Source organism: Gigantopelta aegis, chromosome 3 (assembly GCF_016097555.1).
Source record: "Gigantopelta aegis isolate Gae_Host chromosome 3, Gae_host_genome, whole genome shotgun sequence".
In the NCBI taxonomy this organism is placed as follows: Eukaryota; Metazoa; Mollusca; class Gastropoda; order Neomphalida; family Peltospiridae; genus Gigantopelta; species Gigantopelta aegis.
This window is the reverse complement of record NC_054701.1, coordinates 78,953,949-78,971,970: the sequence shown is the minus strand read 5'-3', so window position 1 is coordinate 78,971,970 and position 18,022 is coordinate 78,953,949. Positions and strand designations below refer to the sequence as shown.

The 18,022-nt window shown below is 38.4% G+C and overlaps 1 protein-coding gene across 1 annotated transcript in view; it reads left to right on the top strand.

Moving 5' to 3' along the window:
- Positions 1–10,172, top strand: part of LOC121369123 (leukotriene A-4 hydrolase-like) — a 45,919-nt gene extending 35,747 nt beyond the window's left edge. The window contains exons 13-16 of the mRNA XM_041493986.1: positions 2,355–2,505; positions 3,054–3,136; positions 5,395–5,499; positions 7,340–10,172. Of these exons, the coding sequence (XP_041349920.1) occupies positions 2,355–2,505; positions 3,054–3,136; positions 5,395–5,499; positions 7,340–7,457 (457 nt within the window). The 3' untranslated portion in view covers positions 7,458–10,172. The remainder of the gene's footprint in view (positions 1–2,354; positions 2,506–3,053; positions 3,137–5,394; positions 5,500–7,339) is intronic.
- The last annotated feature ends 7,850 nt before the right edge of the window (positions 10,173–18,022 follow it).

The window sequence follows — 18,022 nt, the reverse complement described above, 5'->3', positions numbered from 1 at the left end:
GTTAACAGCTAGACTGATTCTCTGTCCATTGACAATCCTCAATTTAACAGCTAGACTGATTCTCTGTGCATTGAGAATCCACAAGTTAACAGCTGGACTGATTCTCTGTCCATTGAGAATTCTCAAGTTAACAGCTAGACTGATTCTCTGTCCATTGAAAATCAACAAGTTAACAGCGTGACTGATTCTCTGTCCATTGAGAATCCACAAGTTAACAGCTGGACTGATTCTCTGTCCATTGAGAATCCACAAGTTATCAGCTAGACTGATTCTCTGTCCATTTAGAATCCTCAAGTTAACAGCTAGACTGATTCTCACACCCACTGAGAATAGCTAGACTGATTCTTTGTCCATTGAGAATCCTCAAGTTATCAGCGAAACTGATTCTTTGTCCATTGAGAATCCTCAAGTTAACAGCTAGACTGATTCTCTGTCCATTGAGAATCCACAAGTTAACAGGTAGACTGATTCTCACACCCACTGAGAATAGCTAGACTGATTCTTTGTCCATTGAGAATCCTCAAGTTAACAGCTAGACTGATTCTCTTTGTCCATTGAGAATCCACAAGTTAACAGCTAGACTGATTCTCTGTCCATTGAGAATCCTCAAGTTATCAGCTAGACTGATTCTCTGTCCATTGAGAATCCATAAGTTATCAGCAAGACTGATTCTCTGTCCATTGAGAATCCTCAAGTTTAACAGCTAGAATGATTTTCTGTCCATTGAGAATACTCAAGTTAACAGCTAGACTGATTCTATGTCCATTGAGAATCCTCAAGTTAACATCTAGAATGATTCTCTGTTCACTGAGAATCCTCAAGTTATCAGCTAGACTGATTCTCTGTCCATTGAGAATTCACAAGTTATCAGAAAGACTGATTCTCTGTCCATTGAGAATCCTCAAGTTTAACAGCTAGACTGATTCTATGTCCATTGAGAATCCTCAAGTTAACAGCTAGACTGATTCTCTGTCTATTGATAATCCTCAAATTATCAGCTAGACTGATTCTCAGACCCATTGAGAATCTTCAAGTTAACAGCTAGACTGATTCTCAGACCCATTGAGAATCCTCAAGTTAACAGCTAGACTGATTCTCTGTCCATTGATAATCCTCAAATTATCTGCTAGACTGATTCTCAGACCCATTGATAATCCTCAAATTATCAGCTAGACTGATTCTCAGACCCATTGAGAATCCTCAAGTTAACAGCTAGACTGATTCTCTGTCCATTGATAATCCTCAAATTATCAGCTAGACTGATTCTCAGACCCATTGAGAATCTTCAAGTTAACAGCTAGACTGATTCTCTGTCCATTGGTCATCCTCAGATTATCAGCTAGACTGATTCTCTGTCCATTGATAATCCTCAAATTATCAGCTAGACTGATTCTCAGACCCATTGAGAATCTTCAAGTTAACAGCTAGACTGATTCTCTGTCCATTGGTCATCCTCAGATTATCAGCTAGACTGATTCTCTGTCAATTGACAATCCACAAGTTAACAGCTAGACTGATTCTCTGTCCATTGACAATCCTCAATTTAACAGCTAGACTGATTCTCTGTGCATTGAGAATCCACAAGTTAACAGCTAGACTGATTCTCTGTCCATTTAGTATCCTCAAGTTATCAGCTAGACTGATTCTCTGTCCATTGAGAATCCTCAAATTATCAGCTAGACTGATTCTCAGACCCATTTAGAATCCTCAAGTTAACAGCTAGACTGATTCTCAGACCCATTGAGAATCTTCAAATTAACAGCTAGACTGATTCTCAGACCCATTGAGAATCTTCAAGTTAACAGCCAGACTGATTCTCTGTCCATTGGTAATCCTCAAATTATCAGCTAGACTGATTCTCTGTCCATTGACAATCCACAAGTTAACAGCTAGACTGATTCTCTGTCCATTGACAATCCTCAAGTTAACAGCTAGTCTGATTCTCTGTCCATTGAGTATCCTCAAGTTATCAGCTAGACTGATTCTCTGTCCATTGAGAATCCACAAGTTAACTGCTAGACTGATTCTCTGTCCATTAACAATCTACAAGTTAACAGCTAAACTGATTCTCTGTACATTGAGAATCCACAAGTTAACAGCTAGACTGATTCTCTGTCCATTGAGAATCCACAAGTTAACAGCTAGACTGATTCTCTGTCCATTAAGAATCCACAAGTTAACTGCTAAATTGATTTTTACACACATTGAAAATCTTTTTAGTCAGTGTTGTCAGGGTAGGTAAAAAAAGGCCCCAAGATATTTAACATATATTTATAGATGGCTCCTTTTCCTCAAATACATATACACATCTAATACAGTAACTACAGTAATACATGGGTTTTTTTTTCATGCAGCTATGACACCTCTCTGCGAGATCCGTGCACTAATATGTGTAATATGTGGGTTGAAGCCAGTGAGGCCGACATGTCTCAGTTCGGCAAACACGATCTACATGACTTCTCTTCCATTCAAGAGCGAGAGTTCATCAACCTGCTCATCCAAAAGGTTTGTCACATTATTTCTTTTAATATTAAATACATGATACATAAAATTTGAATAAAATAATGTCCTTGACCACATGCCTGATGCCATATAACTGTAGATTAAAGTATATTGTTTTCTCTTTTTTGTCTTTTTCTTTCTTTTTTTCTTTCTTTCTATCTTTCTTTCCTTCTTTCTTTTCTTTTCTTTCTTTTTTTTTTTTTCTTTCTTTCTTTCTTGTTTTGAGATATTAATGTACATAAATAATAAAGTAAATAATTAAAAAAAATAAAAATATTTTTTTTCTCTCCAAACTGTTTGGGTCGTAAGGTCGAACCTCCTCGGTGGACCCATTCTATAATTTTTTTTTTTTCCTGTTCCAACCAGTGCCCCACAAGTGGTATATCAAAATGCTGTCCTGTCTATAGGAAAGTGCTGATGGAAACATATAGCAGCTTTCCACTGAAGATAGTGTGTCAGACGTGTTGCTGATGATTATTAAATTAATTATTGTGGTTTTGTAGTGTTGATAAACAAAACAAACTTTAGCTTTGCCATTTCCTACCTTACAGCCTCCATTGCCTGTGTTCAAGCTGGAGAAGATGAATGAACTGTATCAGTTTGGTGTTGTTATAAACTCGGAGATCAGATTCAGGCAAGTATTGAAAACATGTGGTAAATATTTTTAATTTATTACCCCAGCTGTCATTCACAACGGGAAAAATATTTTTCATATTTTCTCAAATATATTGCATTGGTTTAACATACAATACTTTTGGATGATTTGATACTTATAAACATATAAATATGATGTCATCATGATTTAGCAAACATACAGTCATTTAGTTTAACTGCAGTTTAGACATGACCGGTCTTAGTAAACACAGCTGTCAACATCTACAGGAGTTATCTATCTTGATTCTGTGAATGTTAGAACATAGTAGAATGACAATCGAACACATCAAGTGTATTTTGTTGACTGGTATTCATATTTAAGTTGTTATTGTAATATTGAAAATAAAATTTAAAAAGCGGTCTAAATACAGTAGAATCTCGTTGGCTCGGTCTCACACAGGGTGGAACACACTGCAACACTCGAACCAAAAACGAAGTCCCAAGTTTTTTTGTTCGGTAAACCCTTATATTAACTGTTGATGGGTCAAACACATCCAGGGTCGATTATAAGCCTTTGCTCGAACTAAATTATCGGTCCCGTCTGTGTTAATGGCTGTATTTCCCTCAAACTGGTGATCCATCAAATATCAAATGGTAAACTACCAAACAGGACCAACAATTGCTGTGCTTGCGCAGTTGAACATTACAACCTTCGGATTAATTATTTAGGTGGAACAAACTATAGATGAATCGGGGAATCGCAACAATAGGCATGCAATCCTTTTGTTACCACACTTGTGATGTTGATAAGAGCTAAAGAGTTTACGTTTTCGACTTTCTGTTTTCATTGTTAAATTTGTAATAAAATGTTATTTTAATACAATTCATTGTAGATATTTTAACTGAATAAATAGAACTTTGGTTTTTGAAAAGAATATGTGAACATGATTAAAATACTAAGTTATAGCAATACTCAGAACGGTGTGTAGAATGGTTTACAATGTTTCTGTATATACATGTAAGGACTACATGTATGTATATCGAAAATAAAAGCTGTTTAGAGAAAAACAGCTGGGGTAATAAATAGAATAGCAAACTTGGTACCAGTTATCAAATGTATGGCGCTTAATGAAATAATCTCTCTCTCTCTCTCTCTCTCTCATTCCCTTTTCTCTCTCTCTCATTCCCCTTTCTCTCTCTCTCATTCCTCCCCTCTCTCATTCCTCCTCTCTCATTCCTCCCCTCTCATTCCTTTCTCATTCCTCCCCCTCCCCCCCTCTCCCTCTCTCTCTCTCTCTCTCTCTCTCTCTCTCTCTCTCTCTCTCTTTCTCTTTCTTAACCAAGTGTTTAAATAATATTAGACACTAAACAGTCATACCTGTAGTTTATAATGTGTTGAGGTCATATAACCGTCTGTACTTCGGAGCCTAGTTGATAGTTGTCTCCCTTGAATCACAGACAGAAAACCCAAGCTTAATCGATGCTTACTGGAGAGAGTGAATTTTCTCTTTTATGTTAACTATCCTCAAGACAAAGCTCACACTGCAGTTGTGTGTGTCCAGAACAGTGTATTGAACACTGAGCAACAACATGAAAAACAAGATCTGCATTAATTAGTTCAGAAATATCATTTTAGTCTGAATTAATTCTTTTATTTTGATACATAGCCTGACCTATGGCACTTTCCAACTGGTCCCATAAACTGGTTCAAACATCCCAACAGCCAATCATATGGCTACAAATCTTTCTATGGGACTTGTTCCAATCTCAGGGTGGGAACGTAGCCCAGTGGTAAAGCACTTGTTTGGTGCCCATGGTATGTGCTATCCTGTCTGTGGGATGGTGCATATAAAAGATCCCTTGCTACTAATGGAAAAAATGTATCGAGGGTTTCCTCTCTGAGACTATAATTATCAAATGTTTGACATCCAATAGTCAATGATTAATATATCAATGCAGGTTTGTTGTGAATTGAAAATCTGTGTGACCCATTTATCGGTTAAGCAGAAATAACCCATTTCCTTTTTGCTTAACCTGTTATATCCAAGTAAATAGTTCTCCTGACCAACATTCAGAGGCCTGTCAATGTGCACTAGTGGTGTTGTTAAAATTAAAAAAAAACCCATTTGTTCCAGTCTCGTGATAGCTACCGGTACTTTCTTTTTCTCCTTTGCAGCCTCGGTCCAGGTTTTCTTCAATTTCATTGTATTTCATCTACTTAAGACATTTCATTTGTAAACATCTCAACAACAGCTTGTTAATGTTTTGTTTACTATTTTCTGAATTATAATATTTCAGGTGGATTCGACTGGGTATACGAGCCCAGTGGCCTAAAATCATTCCACTAGCGTTGGCGTTTGTTAGCGAACAAGGAAGAATGAAATTTGTCAGACCTATCTACACGTAATTACTTTGTGTTTATTTGTGTTAATACTGAAGTACATTCAAATTGAGTTTACTCAAGTTGTATTTGAATGTTTCATAGCAGTCGGTTATTCAAACCATCCTTGCATCTTTATGCATGTTCATGCACCTGTTTACTCATCCATAAAGTCAACCATTTATCTGACTGATCATCTGTCCATCCGTGCGTACATCCACCTGTGTGTCCATCCATGTGTCTATCCAATTAACCAACCAACCAACCAAGCAAGCAACCATCCATTCAATCAATCAACCAACCAACCAACCAACCAACCATCCATCCACCCACCTACGCACCATCCATCCAACCACCCACCCACCCACCCATCCATTCAAACACCAACCCACCACTCACCTACCCACCATCCAACCATCCATCCATCCATCCAACCAAATCCCACCCATCCATCCATCCATCCAACCATCCAACCAACCAAAAGCCATCAGACTTGATGCTAGTAGGTACTTGGTTTATGTCCCACGTGAAGCACTGGAGGATTTTTTCATTATAGTAATGGCTTGATCCTGCAACACAAGCACCTCAAGCGAGCACTCAACTGACTGAGCTAAACCCCGTCCCAACATCATGGAATAAGGCCCTGTCAAGTGGTCCCACACTCAACTGACTGAGCTAAACCCCGTCCCAACATCATGGAATAAGGCCCTGTCAAGTGGTCCCACACTCAACTGACTGAGCTAAACCCCGTCCCAACATCATGGAATAAGGCCCTGTCAAGTGGTCCCACACTCAACTGACTGCGCTAAACCCCGTCCCAACATCATGGAATAAGGCCCTGTCAAGTGGTCCCACACTCAACTGACTGAGCTAAACCCCGTCCCAACATCATGGAATAAGGCCCTGTCAAGTGGTCCCACACTCAACTGACTGAGCTAAACCCCGTCCCAACATCATGGAATAAGGCCCTGTCAAGTGGTCCCACACTCCACTGACTGAGCTAAACCCCGTCCCAACATCATGGAATAAGGCCCTGTCAAGTGGTCCCACACTCCACTGACTGAGCTAAACCCCGTCCCAACATCATGGAATAAGGCCCTGTCAAGTGGTCCCACACTCCAAGGACTGAGCTAAACCCCGTCCCAACATCATGGAATAAGGCCCTGTCAAGTGGTCCCACACTCCACTGACTGAGCTAAACCCCGTCCCAACATCATGGAATAAGGCCCTGTCAAGTGGTCCCACACTCCACTGACTGAGCTAAACCCTGTCCCAACATCATGGAATAAGGCCCTGTCAAGTGGTCCCACACTCCACTGACTGAGCTAAACCCCGTCCCAACATCATGGAATAAGGCCTGTCAAGTGGTCCCACATTGAACTGGAAATACTTTAGCTTCACCATTCATTGCATTATCATTATTGGTATATGCTTGTGATATCTTAACAAAAATGTCTTTGTCTCTGTGTTAAATGTTTGTGACATCTTAAAAAACAGAAATAAGAGACCCCCCCCCCCGCCTTCCCAAAAAACCCAAACCAACCCAACCATCACAGCAAGGTACATCAGACAAGTCCATCTTTACTTTGCACTCTTACTGACTGTTTTCATTCTAGCCAGTTCCCCACAACTGGTATATTAAAGGCTGTGGTATGTGCTATCCTGTCTGTGGGATGGTACATATAATGGAAACATGTAGTGAGTTTCCTCTCTGAAACTGTTCAAATTACCAAATGTTTGACATCCAGTAGCTGATGATTAATAAATCAGTGCTCTAGTGGTGTTGTTAAACAAAACACACTTTATCTTACTGACTTGTTCAACCAACATACCTCTGATGGTGTTAATTATTTCTGTTTCCAGAGATCTGTACAAGTGGGAGGCCGCCCGACAGAAGGCCATCGATAATTACATGGAACACAAGGATGAGATGCACAATACCACAGCATCCCTTGTCGCCAAGGACCTCAAGCTTATGTAATCCGCCATAATCAACATCATTTCACTCGTCTCTCTGATCTACGTCATGTACCAGTGAGACATCAGAAGTGATTTAATATCCAAACACCTTCAATAAACTTTGTCAAAATGGTAGCCTTTGTTTACCTTACTTCTAGGGCTAGCTCTGTTATTTGCAAATTTTAAGTACAATTGGCGAATTATTTATTAATTTTTGTTTTTTTAAAAAGGTATGATAATTGACATTTTACTCAAAAATAGCCTTGAATTCTTTTCATAGTATTCTGGAGCCAGTTTCACAAACCATTGTAATGTGACTAGCAGTTGTACATTTTGTACGTTTACACGTGTTGGGTATCTACACATTTATTTCACGCAGACAATTGCATCACTAAGGAAGATAGAGCATTGTAGGGACGAAGAAAAAATATCAATCGGCCATTTGACTCGTGAACGAGGAAGAATGAAATTTATCAAATTTGAAAGTTGCAGCACGACTGTCTTGAGCATTTTCTCCAAAACTCCCCAGTGGATTTGTCCAAAATAGAGAAGAAAAATATATACTTCAAACTACAGGTATACATGTATTGCTTGTACTGTTAGTAGTAAAACTAATAGTGGTTTTGTCATAGATTTATGTTTTACGTAAAAAAAACTAGGTTTACCATGTTTTGTGAAATCAGTCCCTGGTTTCCAAATATCTTTTAGTGAATAATTGACTACACTGGAGTGCAGTATTAAATCAGGTATTTTCATTCCGTCCAGTTGATATGGCTCAGTTACCGCAGTAATTATGCCTCATGAATCTTAGAATTATAGGTGTGATATTTAATTTTCTTATTCCTGGGAGTCCAAAATTTGCAATTTTATTTTGCAAGTGAGTTTTATTATAAGTATTACAAAATCAGAATCTTGGTGTTATTTAATTGTGGTATTGTCATTTACCCAGTTTATATCAGTATAACCAGATTTATGTCCAGTTTATGCTGACCTTTACCGTATGATAGTATATTGTATCGCAGCACCTAGTCCGATTTTAAAACTGTTTAGGGGTTATTCCAAAAGTGACCTGGAGTCAAAGGTCTGAGACAACTAACTAATGTATTTTAAAAAGTTGATTTAATTGATTTATTTTTACATGATGGGTATACAGACCCACAATACACAAGTTTTTATGTTTAAATGAGATGGAGTTGGGGGGGGTTATGGATAGTGATATTATATTCAAATGTATTTGAAGATAGGTGTTTTGTGAGAATGGTGGGTGTTCTAATTCTAATCTTGTGCGTAATAGTTTTATTCAAAACAATTACCACTCCAACCCCTCGGATGTGATGTTTTTGTTAATTCACAGATCTGGTTATATTTGTCGCCCTAGATTTATCGATTATCCCTCATCAGTATAGTTGCTGGAACTATCTAATCCATATATTTCGTGTTCACATGGACCCCACCAGTAGTTCAAGCCTTTTTGATTTTACACATGATACTTTTGTCTCGGAATACATTGATATGATTATTATGACTCCCTCATATGATAACAAAAAAGAAATAATGATATTGTGGTATAAAAGTATTTTATGTTATTCAGTGTCATCATTGTAGTCAGAATTATAAGTTTTTTCACCTCATTTTACACCGATGACTCTTGCTTTCTGCACTTGGTCAGCTTGGGATCCATGCAGATCGCAGTTGAAAATTTTATATATAGATCCTATGGCTGTACCAAATCAAATAATCTTTGGTCTTGGTGTTGGCATGTCTGGAGGTGACATGTACTTAGAAAGAGAAAAATAACTAGCTGATCAAAAAATATCACAAAACATATACCCTGGGGTCTGTATGGACCCTTGATGTACTGTAACTACTGTTGATAGTTAAACATGAATTACAAGTGATGGACGTTGAATTTGTGCAAATATCTATATCAGGTTTTATGTTCTAAAATATCATTCCAGAATGTAAAGATTGTTCTTCAGAAAAAAACAAAACAAAAAAACCCACATCACTGACTTGTGAAAATCATAAACTTGGACTCTTTGTGTTCCATGATTTGTTAGTATCTATATAATTTATTTAGCTATAAAAGTATTCTAATTTTGTGATGTATGTTAGTTAACAGACTTTTTAGTACATGTATTTGAAAAGAAATTAATATATCGGTGGTGGAAAATAAAAGACTAATTTCACTAACATAATTATTATATTCTCTGTAGTCAAAAGTGTGAGCATATCTTGCATAATTATTCAAACTTGCAAAATAAATGATGCTATTCATAATTTTTTTTTTTATATCATGCATGCTTTGAACATTTATTATATTTAATCAGACATCTTTGTAGGATTTTATGGTTTAGTAAACTTAATGTGATACATCATGTGAAATTAGGATATACATTTATGTAGATGATTTTACAATACTTTATAAATGGTAACTTATGCTTACCAACATTCTGAGTATATAATTAGTAAAAAAACAAAGTGTTCTGGATGTTGTAGTTTAGACTGAATTATTATTGTTAAATTTTAGAGTAGTTTTTGTTTTTATTTTTGTTACATACTCTCTTATGTTTTAAGTATAATACACCAGAATAAATACTTAGAAAATATCAAAATGTTGGAAATAGCCTAAGACCAGTATACACATTGTTTTATAACGTACTAGATGTGTTTTTGATGCTGTGGTTTGATAAATATTCATCATTCATTATTTCTACGCAATAAAGCTCCCAGTTTAGTTTTTTGTTTGTTCTGTTTTGTTTAATCCACCTTGAAGGTTTTTCTTGGCTCCAGAGTATGATAAATTGGATAAACATGCAGGCCATTGCATGCAAAGTGATGACAGTTGAATTTGAACAGATCTATGTTGTATGGTTAACTGGTGGCCTAGAGGTGGGGGGATATAATTTTATTGTTTATCAAAATTCAATCCCAATATTTTCAAAATTAATGTAGAAATAATCTTCTTTTTAAATTTATAATTCTTAAAAGCCAGCACCAAAATTAGCAATTATTTGAACTTTTCTAAAACACAAGACGTGAGTCCCATAGAATGTTAATTGGATTAATAGGCACTACGAAAAGAGGGCGTGGCACCCATACATTTTAAAACTGGCACATTTTGGGACTCTGCTCCCGGTCCCCTCCCCCTCTAGATACGACTCTGCTCCCATCTCAATTGCTGGCATCTTTCGACACCTATATGCAGGGCCGGATTTAGACCTGGGGTAAGGTGCCCTCAACATAGAAATTAAATTACATGACAAATAAAAAAACAAAGAACTAATTTTATAATTATTACATTTTTTTGTTTACGAAGGAAGTCCTTAGTTTGTGTGTGTGTGGGGGTGGGGGGGGGGGGGGGGGCAATTACACCCTTTGCCCCCTTATAAATCCGCCACTGCCTATATGTGCTTGGATGTTGTAGCTCGACTAAACGTTCCCGATCTGTAATAAGCCTTCATTACTTAAGCAATCAATACATCCCCTGTTACCAACAGCTGATCACCGGATGAATTGATAACCACACTCATTCTCGTTTTTATTGTTATAACTCGACCACTCCCACCACTGCCGGAGTCACCCGACAACAGACTTCGTATTCTTGTCGACGATACGAAGGGTCGCAAAGTGTCACTGCCCCAACTAATGGGGATCGCTAACAGCGGTTGACACTCACGTCGGGCCCGTGCGGTCTCCAAAAGCACACTTACGCGGGCAATTCTGTTTTAAGTATATCGGCCGACCACAAAGCCTGTCCCCCGCCTGACCGATGTTAAGATCATGAAAATAATTACAGATCATTGATGAGATCCTAAAGTATGGATCTAATTCGCGTGACGACTGCACGGTTGAAAGTTTGCCATATAAACAGGCGGTAGTTATGCAGATCATGGATCGTCCGTTTGGAACTGTTTGTTTCTGCTGGTTCGATTTTAAAGGTGCTATATCATAGGTACAAGTGCGCCATATTTCGCTATTTACTATTTATTTGTTATAAATCTATAATATAATATGATAAATCATTTTAACTAATTTCCGATCGTTCTCATAAATTATTTTGTGATCTGCACTGCCGACGGTTTTCTTTGTACTTAACCGATGCCGTACTTCGCACTGATCTGTTTGCGCTCAAGTCTAATTGTTCACCTTATACATATTATAATGTGCTTGCACGAGGTGGAAACAGACTCGCGTTCAGTACGACTAGAGTCCTGTCTTATCACATCGTAACAGACGCCAGAGACAGATTTGATACACAAAGACAGCGAGATATCTGGCAGGATAGCTTAGCATAGCGTTACGAAGTAATCACGTGAATGTTATAAATTGTATATGTATATATTCCTCCTATGCCGTTGTGCAACGGCCCGAGTGTAAATAAATTCTTGTCTTGTCTTGTCTTGCCTCAGCTGAACGCGTCGAGTTCTGTCTGTCGTCCATCAAAGATTCACCAATATGTCGTGGTTAATTGTGGTTTTTCTACAGTAAATTAAATTACATGGTTGTAATTTTGTAGGGTGATATAGTCTAGGTTTCATAATGTTTTCATTTCGATCAAAAATTAATAAATAATATTGGAGGAAAGTCGCCATTGTGAATGTATGATATAGCACCTTTAACACAGCTTTTGAATGAACCTTGTGACCACTAAAACGACCGATGTCTTGATTATTTAATATTTACCGACAATTAATTAAAAGGTAATATTAGTTTTATATGTATTGGATCATAGCACACATACCTGACATATGGTTTACAATTATTAATTATATTAAACCCACTTGATATATAATTTACAGCTGATTTAAAAGGAAATTAAAAGGAAAACTAAAAAGAAACAAACAACTGACAAACTTCATTGGTTTCATACCTTACTCTTTCCATACAATCTTTTGCATAGGCGTACGGGCTCCCATTTTTTATTTTATTATTATTGTTGTTTGTTGTTGTTTGGTTTGTTTTGGGTTTTTTTTTGGGGGGGGGGGGGGCAAGATGGCTTTTGCCCGATTTAAACGAAAATGTCCGAATATGGATAATAACATTATTCATATATTAGCATTACTGCCAAACAGCTACATATATGCCCGAATATCTATCATTTTTGCCCGAATTTGAAGTTTTGCTCCAGCACTAAGGGGCAGTTGTCCCCCGCCCCCTTGTGTCGTACGATTATGATATTTTGAATTAATTATTTTAGTTTTACCTTTAGGCCTACACATAATATTGCACTGAATCTGGCGTTGCTTTTAGGCAACACTGTCACCCTAGTTCAAAAGTTATTTTAAACATTCTTTTAACATTCAAAGCCTTGAAAGCTCTAAAAACGATTTACGGCGGACATTTAAAAGCCATTTAACAAAGCGACTATTTTCCCCCATGTAATACTTCACTGACCGCATTCGAAGATGGGTTTTAGACCATGTAATGGTTTCGTAGTTTTGATCTCGAAGCTTCAGCCGTTACTATTACTCGGCATTAAGTTCGGTTAAATCAGTATTCAACATGGCAACTGCTGGCATTGTGAGTTAATCCGGTACACCACAAAATGAGAAGCAGCACTTGGGGGAGTGACAAATAAAGATGCCTGTCTTCAACGTGGAACCCGCTAGCATTACGGGTTAATCTGGTACGCTTTAAAATGAAAAGAAAAAGAAAAAAAGGGGAAAGAATAAACACTCCAGGGAGAGTGATACATAAAGATAAGTAACCCCAAAACAGATTATTTAGGTAGAGCGGTTTTTAATTAGGAAATCGGACAGGCCTCGTTCATAGCTAAAGTCTGGTTAATATCTCTTGGCTAAACAATATCTTATCTCTCTGAATTAATATTGTAAATGACAGTAGATGACATTAATCATTGGGTCGGATTTTATCAAACCATATCAATTTAAGACTGTTTACAGAATAATCGAACATGGATGTGGCTAAAGCCGGGGGCGGGGCGGACGAAACCTCCATCTGCTTCAAGCGGTCGTCTGAAGCGCGGTCGGTGTGGGATCGATCTCCGTCGGTGGCCTCATGAAGTCATTTCTCGTTCCAGTACTGGTATATTAAATGCCGTGGTATGTGCTATCCTGTCTGTGGGGTGTACATATAAAAGATCAGTTGCTACTAATAGACAAATATAGCAGGTTTCCTCTTTAAGACTGTATGTCAAAATTACCAAATGTTCGACATCCAATAGCCGATGATTAATAAATCAATGCTGTAGTGGTGTCCTTAAACAAAATAAACTTTAACAAACTTTTTCTTTTCATTTCTGTCTGATAGAGATTCATGGAAAATAATCACCATTTTGCCAAAAAGACCTTTTTGTATGCCTTGTGAAAAGATACGGTTTTTATTACGGAGAACGGTTTTGTCGTTCAAATTTTATTCAACATACGAACGTATGTACAAGCGCACTGTCTTGTACAGACATCTCAGCTATCCTGGCTGTTTCAACACGTATAGTTCAGACGCGTGTGCAGGACGGGTGGGGGAGTTAGGGGTCGAACTCCCTGTACCCCTGTACAAAGTGAATTTTTCTTTAATATATTTTGCGGGGAAGTATGACTCGCACCACCCTAGAAACTTTGTTCGCCACAGTCTAGACCTTCATCCCACACGCTGCATCATTTTCTGCACACGCTTCGAGCTAAACGTTAATGGTCATCATTAGTGGTTAGAGAGAGAGAGAGAGAGAGAGAGAAATCCGACATGAAGCCAGTCAACTACCAACTAAACTACTGAGCCATCGAACCAAGTGTCCTTGAACGTAACCATCCCAGAAACCAGTCTAGGATACAAGATGTTGACGCATTAGGGTAATTGATACGCATTGATATCCAGAAGTGACCAATCAAAAACGGTCTGATGCATTTGGAGCATGGAGGGAATTGGTTATAACTTAAGAGTAACACAGTTATCCTTTCAGTCCGATTTATAATCTTCGACAGAAAGTCTCTTGAAAAATAATTAGTTGTTGGTGTTTTGTTTCCGGCAATTTCATGCTGAATACACCCAATCTGTAAAGATAACATATAATTATTTATAAAGTATGAGACGTGAAGATATTATATAGATGGAAATGACATATTCGGCGTATTTATCGGACACGTCTCGTGTAATTACTGGCAGGTCATTTAACATGAGCTAGACTGGTCTTTGCAACAGGATGTAGCAGCCAGTCTGTCCACGGTGTCGTGGTTAAGGCTGATATGTACTGGTTTTGCGTCCTGGTACCGGCTCCTTCCAGCTACCCCTCCCCCCCACCCCCCAAAAAAAACAAAAAACAAAACAAACAAAAACGACCCCCCAAAAAACAACAACAAAAAAACTACAAAAAAAACAAAAACAAAAAACAACAACAAAAAAACCCCGAAGAAGTAACTCGGAGATAAATTTTTAATTTAACACTAAAATTTATTTAAAAAGTTAAAGTATGTTTTGTTTAACGACATCACAAAGAGCACATTGATTTATGAATCATTGGCTATTGGATATCAAACATTTGGTAATTTTGACATAACCCAATGGGCCCAACTGGCGGGGATCGATCCTAGAACCTCCACGCATCAGACGAGCGCTTTACCACCGAACTACGTCCTGCCCCCGCTCCACAATTAAAAGCAAGATGTCTTTTATATGCACTTTCCCGATAAACATAATAGTACATAATTATCGCCTTTGTTACACATTTTAGTACTAGTGAAACTTATGGGGAAAAAACTTTCTGCATTGCACTATAATTAAAAGCAAGCTGTCTTTTCTATGCACTTTCCCCACAAACATAATAGTACACATCACGGTCTTTGATGCGCTATTCGCGGAACACTAGTGAAACGTGGAAAAAACAACTTTCTATACCACTGTCATTAAAAGCAAGATGTCTTATATGCACTTTCCCGATAAACATAATAGTACATAATCACCGCCTTTGATACACATTCGCGGAACACTAGCGAAGCTTGGCGAGAGGGGAGGGGGACTTTCTGCATTGCACTATAATTAAAAGCAAGATGTCTTTTCTATGCACTTTCCCCACAAACATAATAGTACACATCACGGTCTTTGATGCACTTTTCTCGGAAATTATGAAATAACCCAATTGGTCTAGAGATAAATTAATATCGATCAGAGCCTTTGATCTTTCACATTTCAGACGAAGACTCAAACCACCAGGCTACATCCTGTTCTGAGTCACCAAGGGAAACGTGTCTTATACATCTAGTTTTTGTCTGACTACAGTTTGACATGATGTGGATGAAAAAAACCTTTCCACCACTATAGTTAAAAGCAAGATGTCTTTCATACGCACTTTTCCCACAAGCATAATAATACATAATATCACCGCCTTTGATACGCTATTTGCGGAAAAGGGGTACTAACACAACTGTGACCTATGATCCTATGACCTTTCGCATTTCAGACGAAGACTCAAACCACAAGGCTACATCCTGCTCTGAGTCACCAAGTCTGGTCTGGGGCCTAATTCACAAAGGTCTCTTAGGCTCTCTAGACAACAAAGCATCCTTTTTGCAAGATTTAACATTGCACCGCGAGATCGTAAAGTTGCGAGAGTTTAGTGAATTAGGCCCCTTGTCTGGTCTGGTCTAAGGGTTTAAAAAGTAAAGTTTGTTTTATTTAACGACTCCACTAGAGCACATTGATTTTTTATCTTATCATCGGCTATTTGACGTCAAACATATGGTCATTCTGACACTGTTTTTTTTAGAGGAAACCCGCTGTCGCCACATAGGCTACTCTTTTACGACAGGCAGCAAGGGATCTTTTATTTGCGCTCCCCACAGGCAGGATAGCACAAACCATGGCCTTTGTTGAACCAGTTATGGATCACTGGTCGGTGCAAGTGGTTTACATCTACCCATTGAGCCTTGCGGAGCACTCACTCAGGGTTTGGAGTCGGTATCTGCATTAAAAATCCCATGCCTCGACTGGGATCCGAACCCAGTACCTACCAGCCTGTAGACCGATGGCCTGACACGACGCCACCGAGGCCGGTAGGTCTAAGGGTTTAACGTGCACATTCAGAGCAAGCTGTTAGTGCACGCCTGTCATGGGCACAGGTGTCGACCCATGCTGGTTCCTCCGTCCAAGACAGGAAGGCCACCAAGAAAAAAGTGTGTCTTATATATATAATATATTTTCTTTTTAGGTCTGACAACCGTTTGACGTGACAGCTATGATCTTGTCAAAGATTCCGTGATTTCAATTACGTGAACGGCGCGATATTGGGAAGTAATTGACATTTCATTTTACAAACAATTTATGTCCGCTTTATTCATGGCACTGAATAAAAGTGGCATTTATATTAGTCGAATTATTGATTTCTCACACATCAAAGACAAACTGAAGACGTGGGTTCTTTTTTTGTAATGAACAAAATAAAACGATACGGACTTTCAAAAGCTAAAACTGTCTAGGTTGATACATTTCTGTTGTTATTGTTTGGCAACGGGCATTTTTGGTGTTTCTGCCCTCTAAACTGTGAAATGGTAGTACGAAAAAAGAGCAAAGACACAGCAATATAGGGTCTTCCACAACTAAAACAAAAAGTGCACATCTAAAGTAAAAGAGCAGAATTTCCGTTTTTTGGAATAATGGGGCAGTTACTCGTCTAGTTACCTTCAAGCTAAAACGTAAATGGAACATAATCTAGCTCAGTAATAATGCTTCCATCTGAGGTGCGAAGAGTTGCTGGGTCGATCCTCAACAATGAATCAATATAATTGTATTTTCATTGTCAGCCGGTATATTGAATACTGTGGTATGGGCTAATCAGTTTGTGAGAAAGTACACAAAGAGATCTCCCCACTGCTTATCGGAAAGTTAAAAAGTTAATTAATCATAGGCTGTTGAATGCCAAACATTTGATAATTCCAACACATAGTCTTTTGAGGAAACCGGTGCATTTGATAATTCCAACACATAGTCTTTTGAGGAAACCGGTGCATTTGATAATTCCAACACATTTGTATTTGTTTTCCATTAGCAACAAGGGATCTTTTATATGCAATTTCCTAGTTATGACTGTTATATACCTGCCGTGAGGCACTGGTTGGGACAGGGGGAAAATCCTATTAGAGAATGAATCCATTGCCGGGGTTCGACCCCACAACGAAAGCAGCAATGTGCACTACAGGTTGAGCTAGATTCTGCCGCTCTTATCGGAAGGTACTCATCTGGAAGTAGAGCTGTTTCTACCATTCTCTACACAATAGGTTTTCAGACGGTTTTGGGCCATACTCCCTTCTGCAAAAATTTTCACGGTATTTCAGATTACGACTATTGTGACATAAATTATGCCAGTGCATAAAGGACAGACAGACCGATTGACTGACTGAATGAATGCAGGTAGACAGGCAGATGAACAGACAATCAGAAAGACAGATAATAAGACATACATACATACATACATACAGACCGACAGTCAGCCAGCCAATATAACCAGTCAGCCAACCACGCAATCATCCATCCATCCATCCGTCCACCCATCCACCTACCCACCCATCCATCCATCCATCCATCCATCCACATCCATCCACCCATTCACCCACCCATCCATCCACCCACCCACCCACC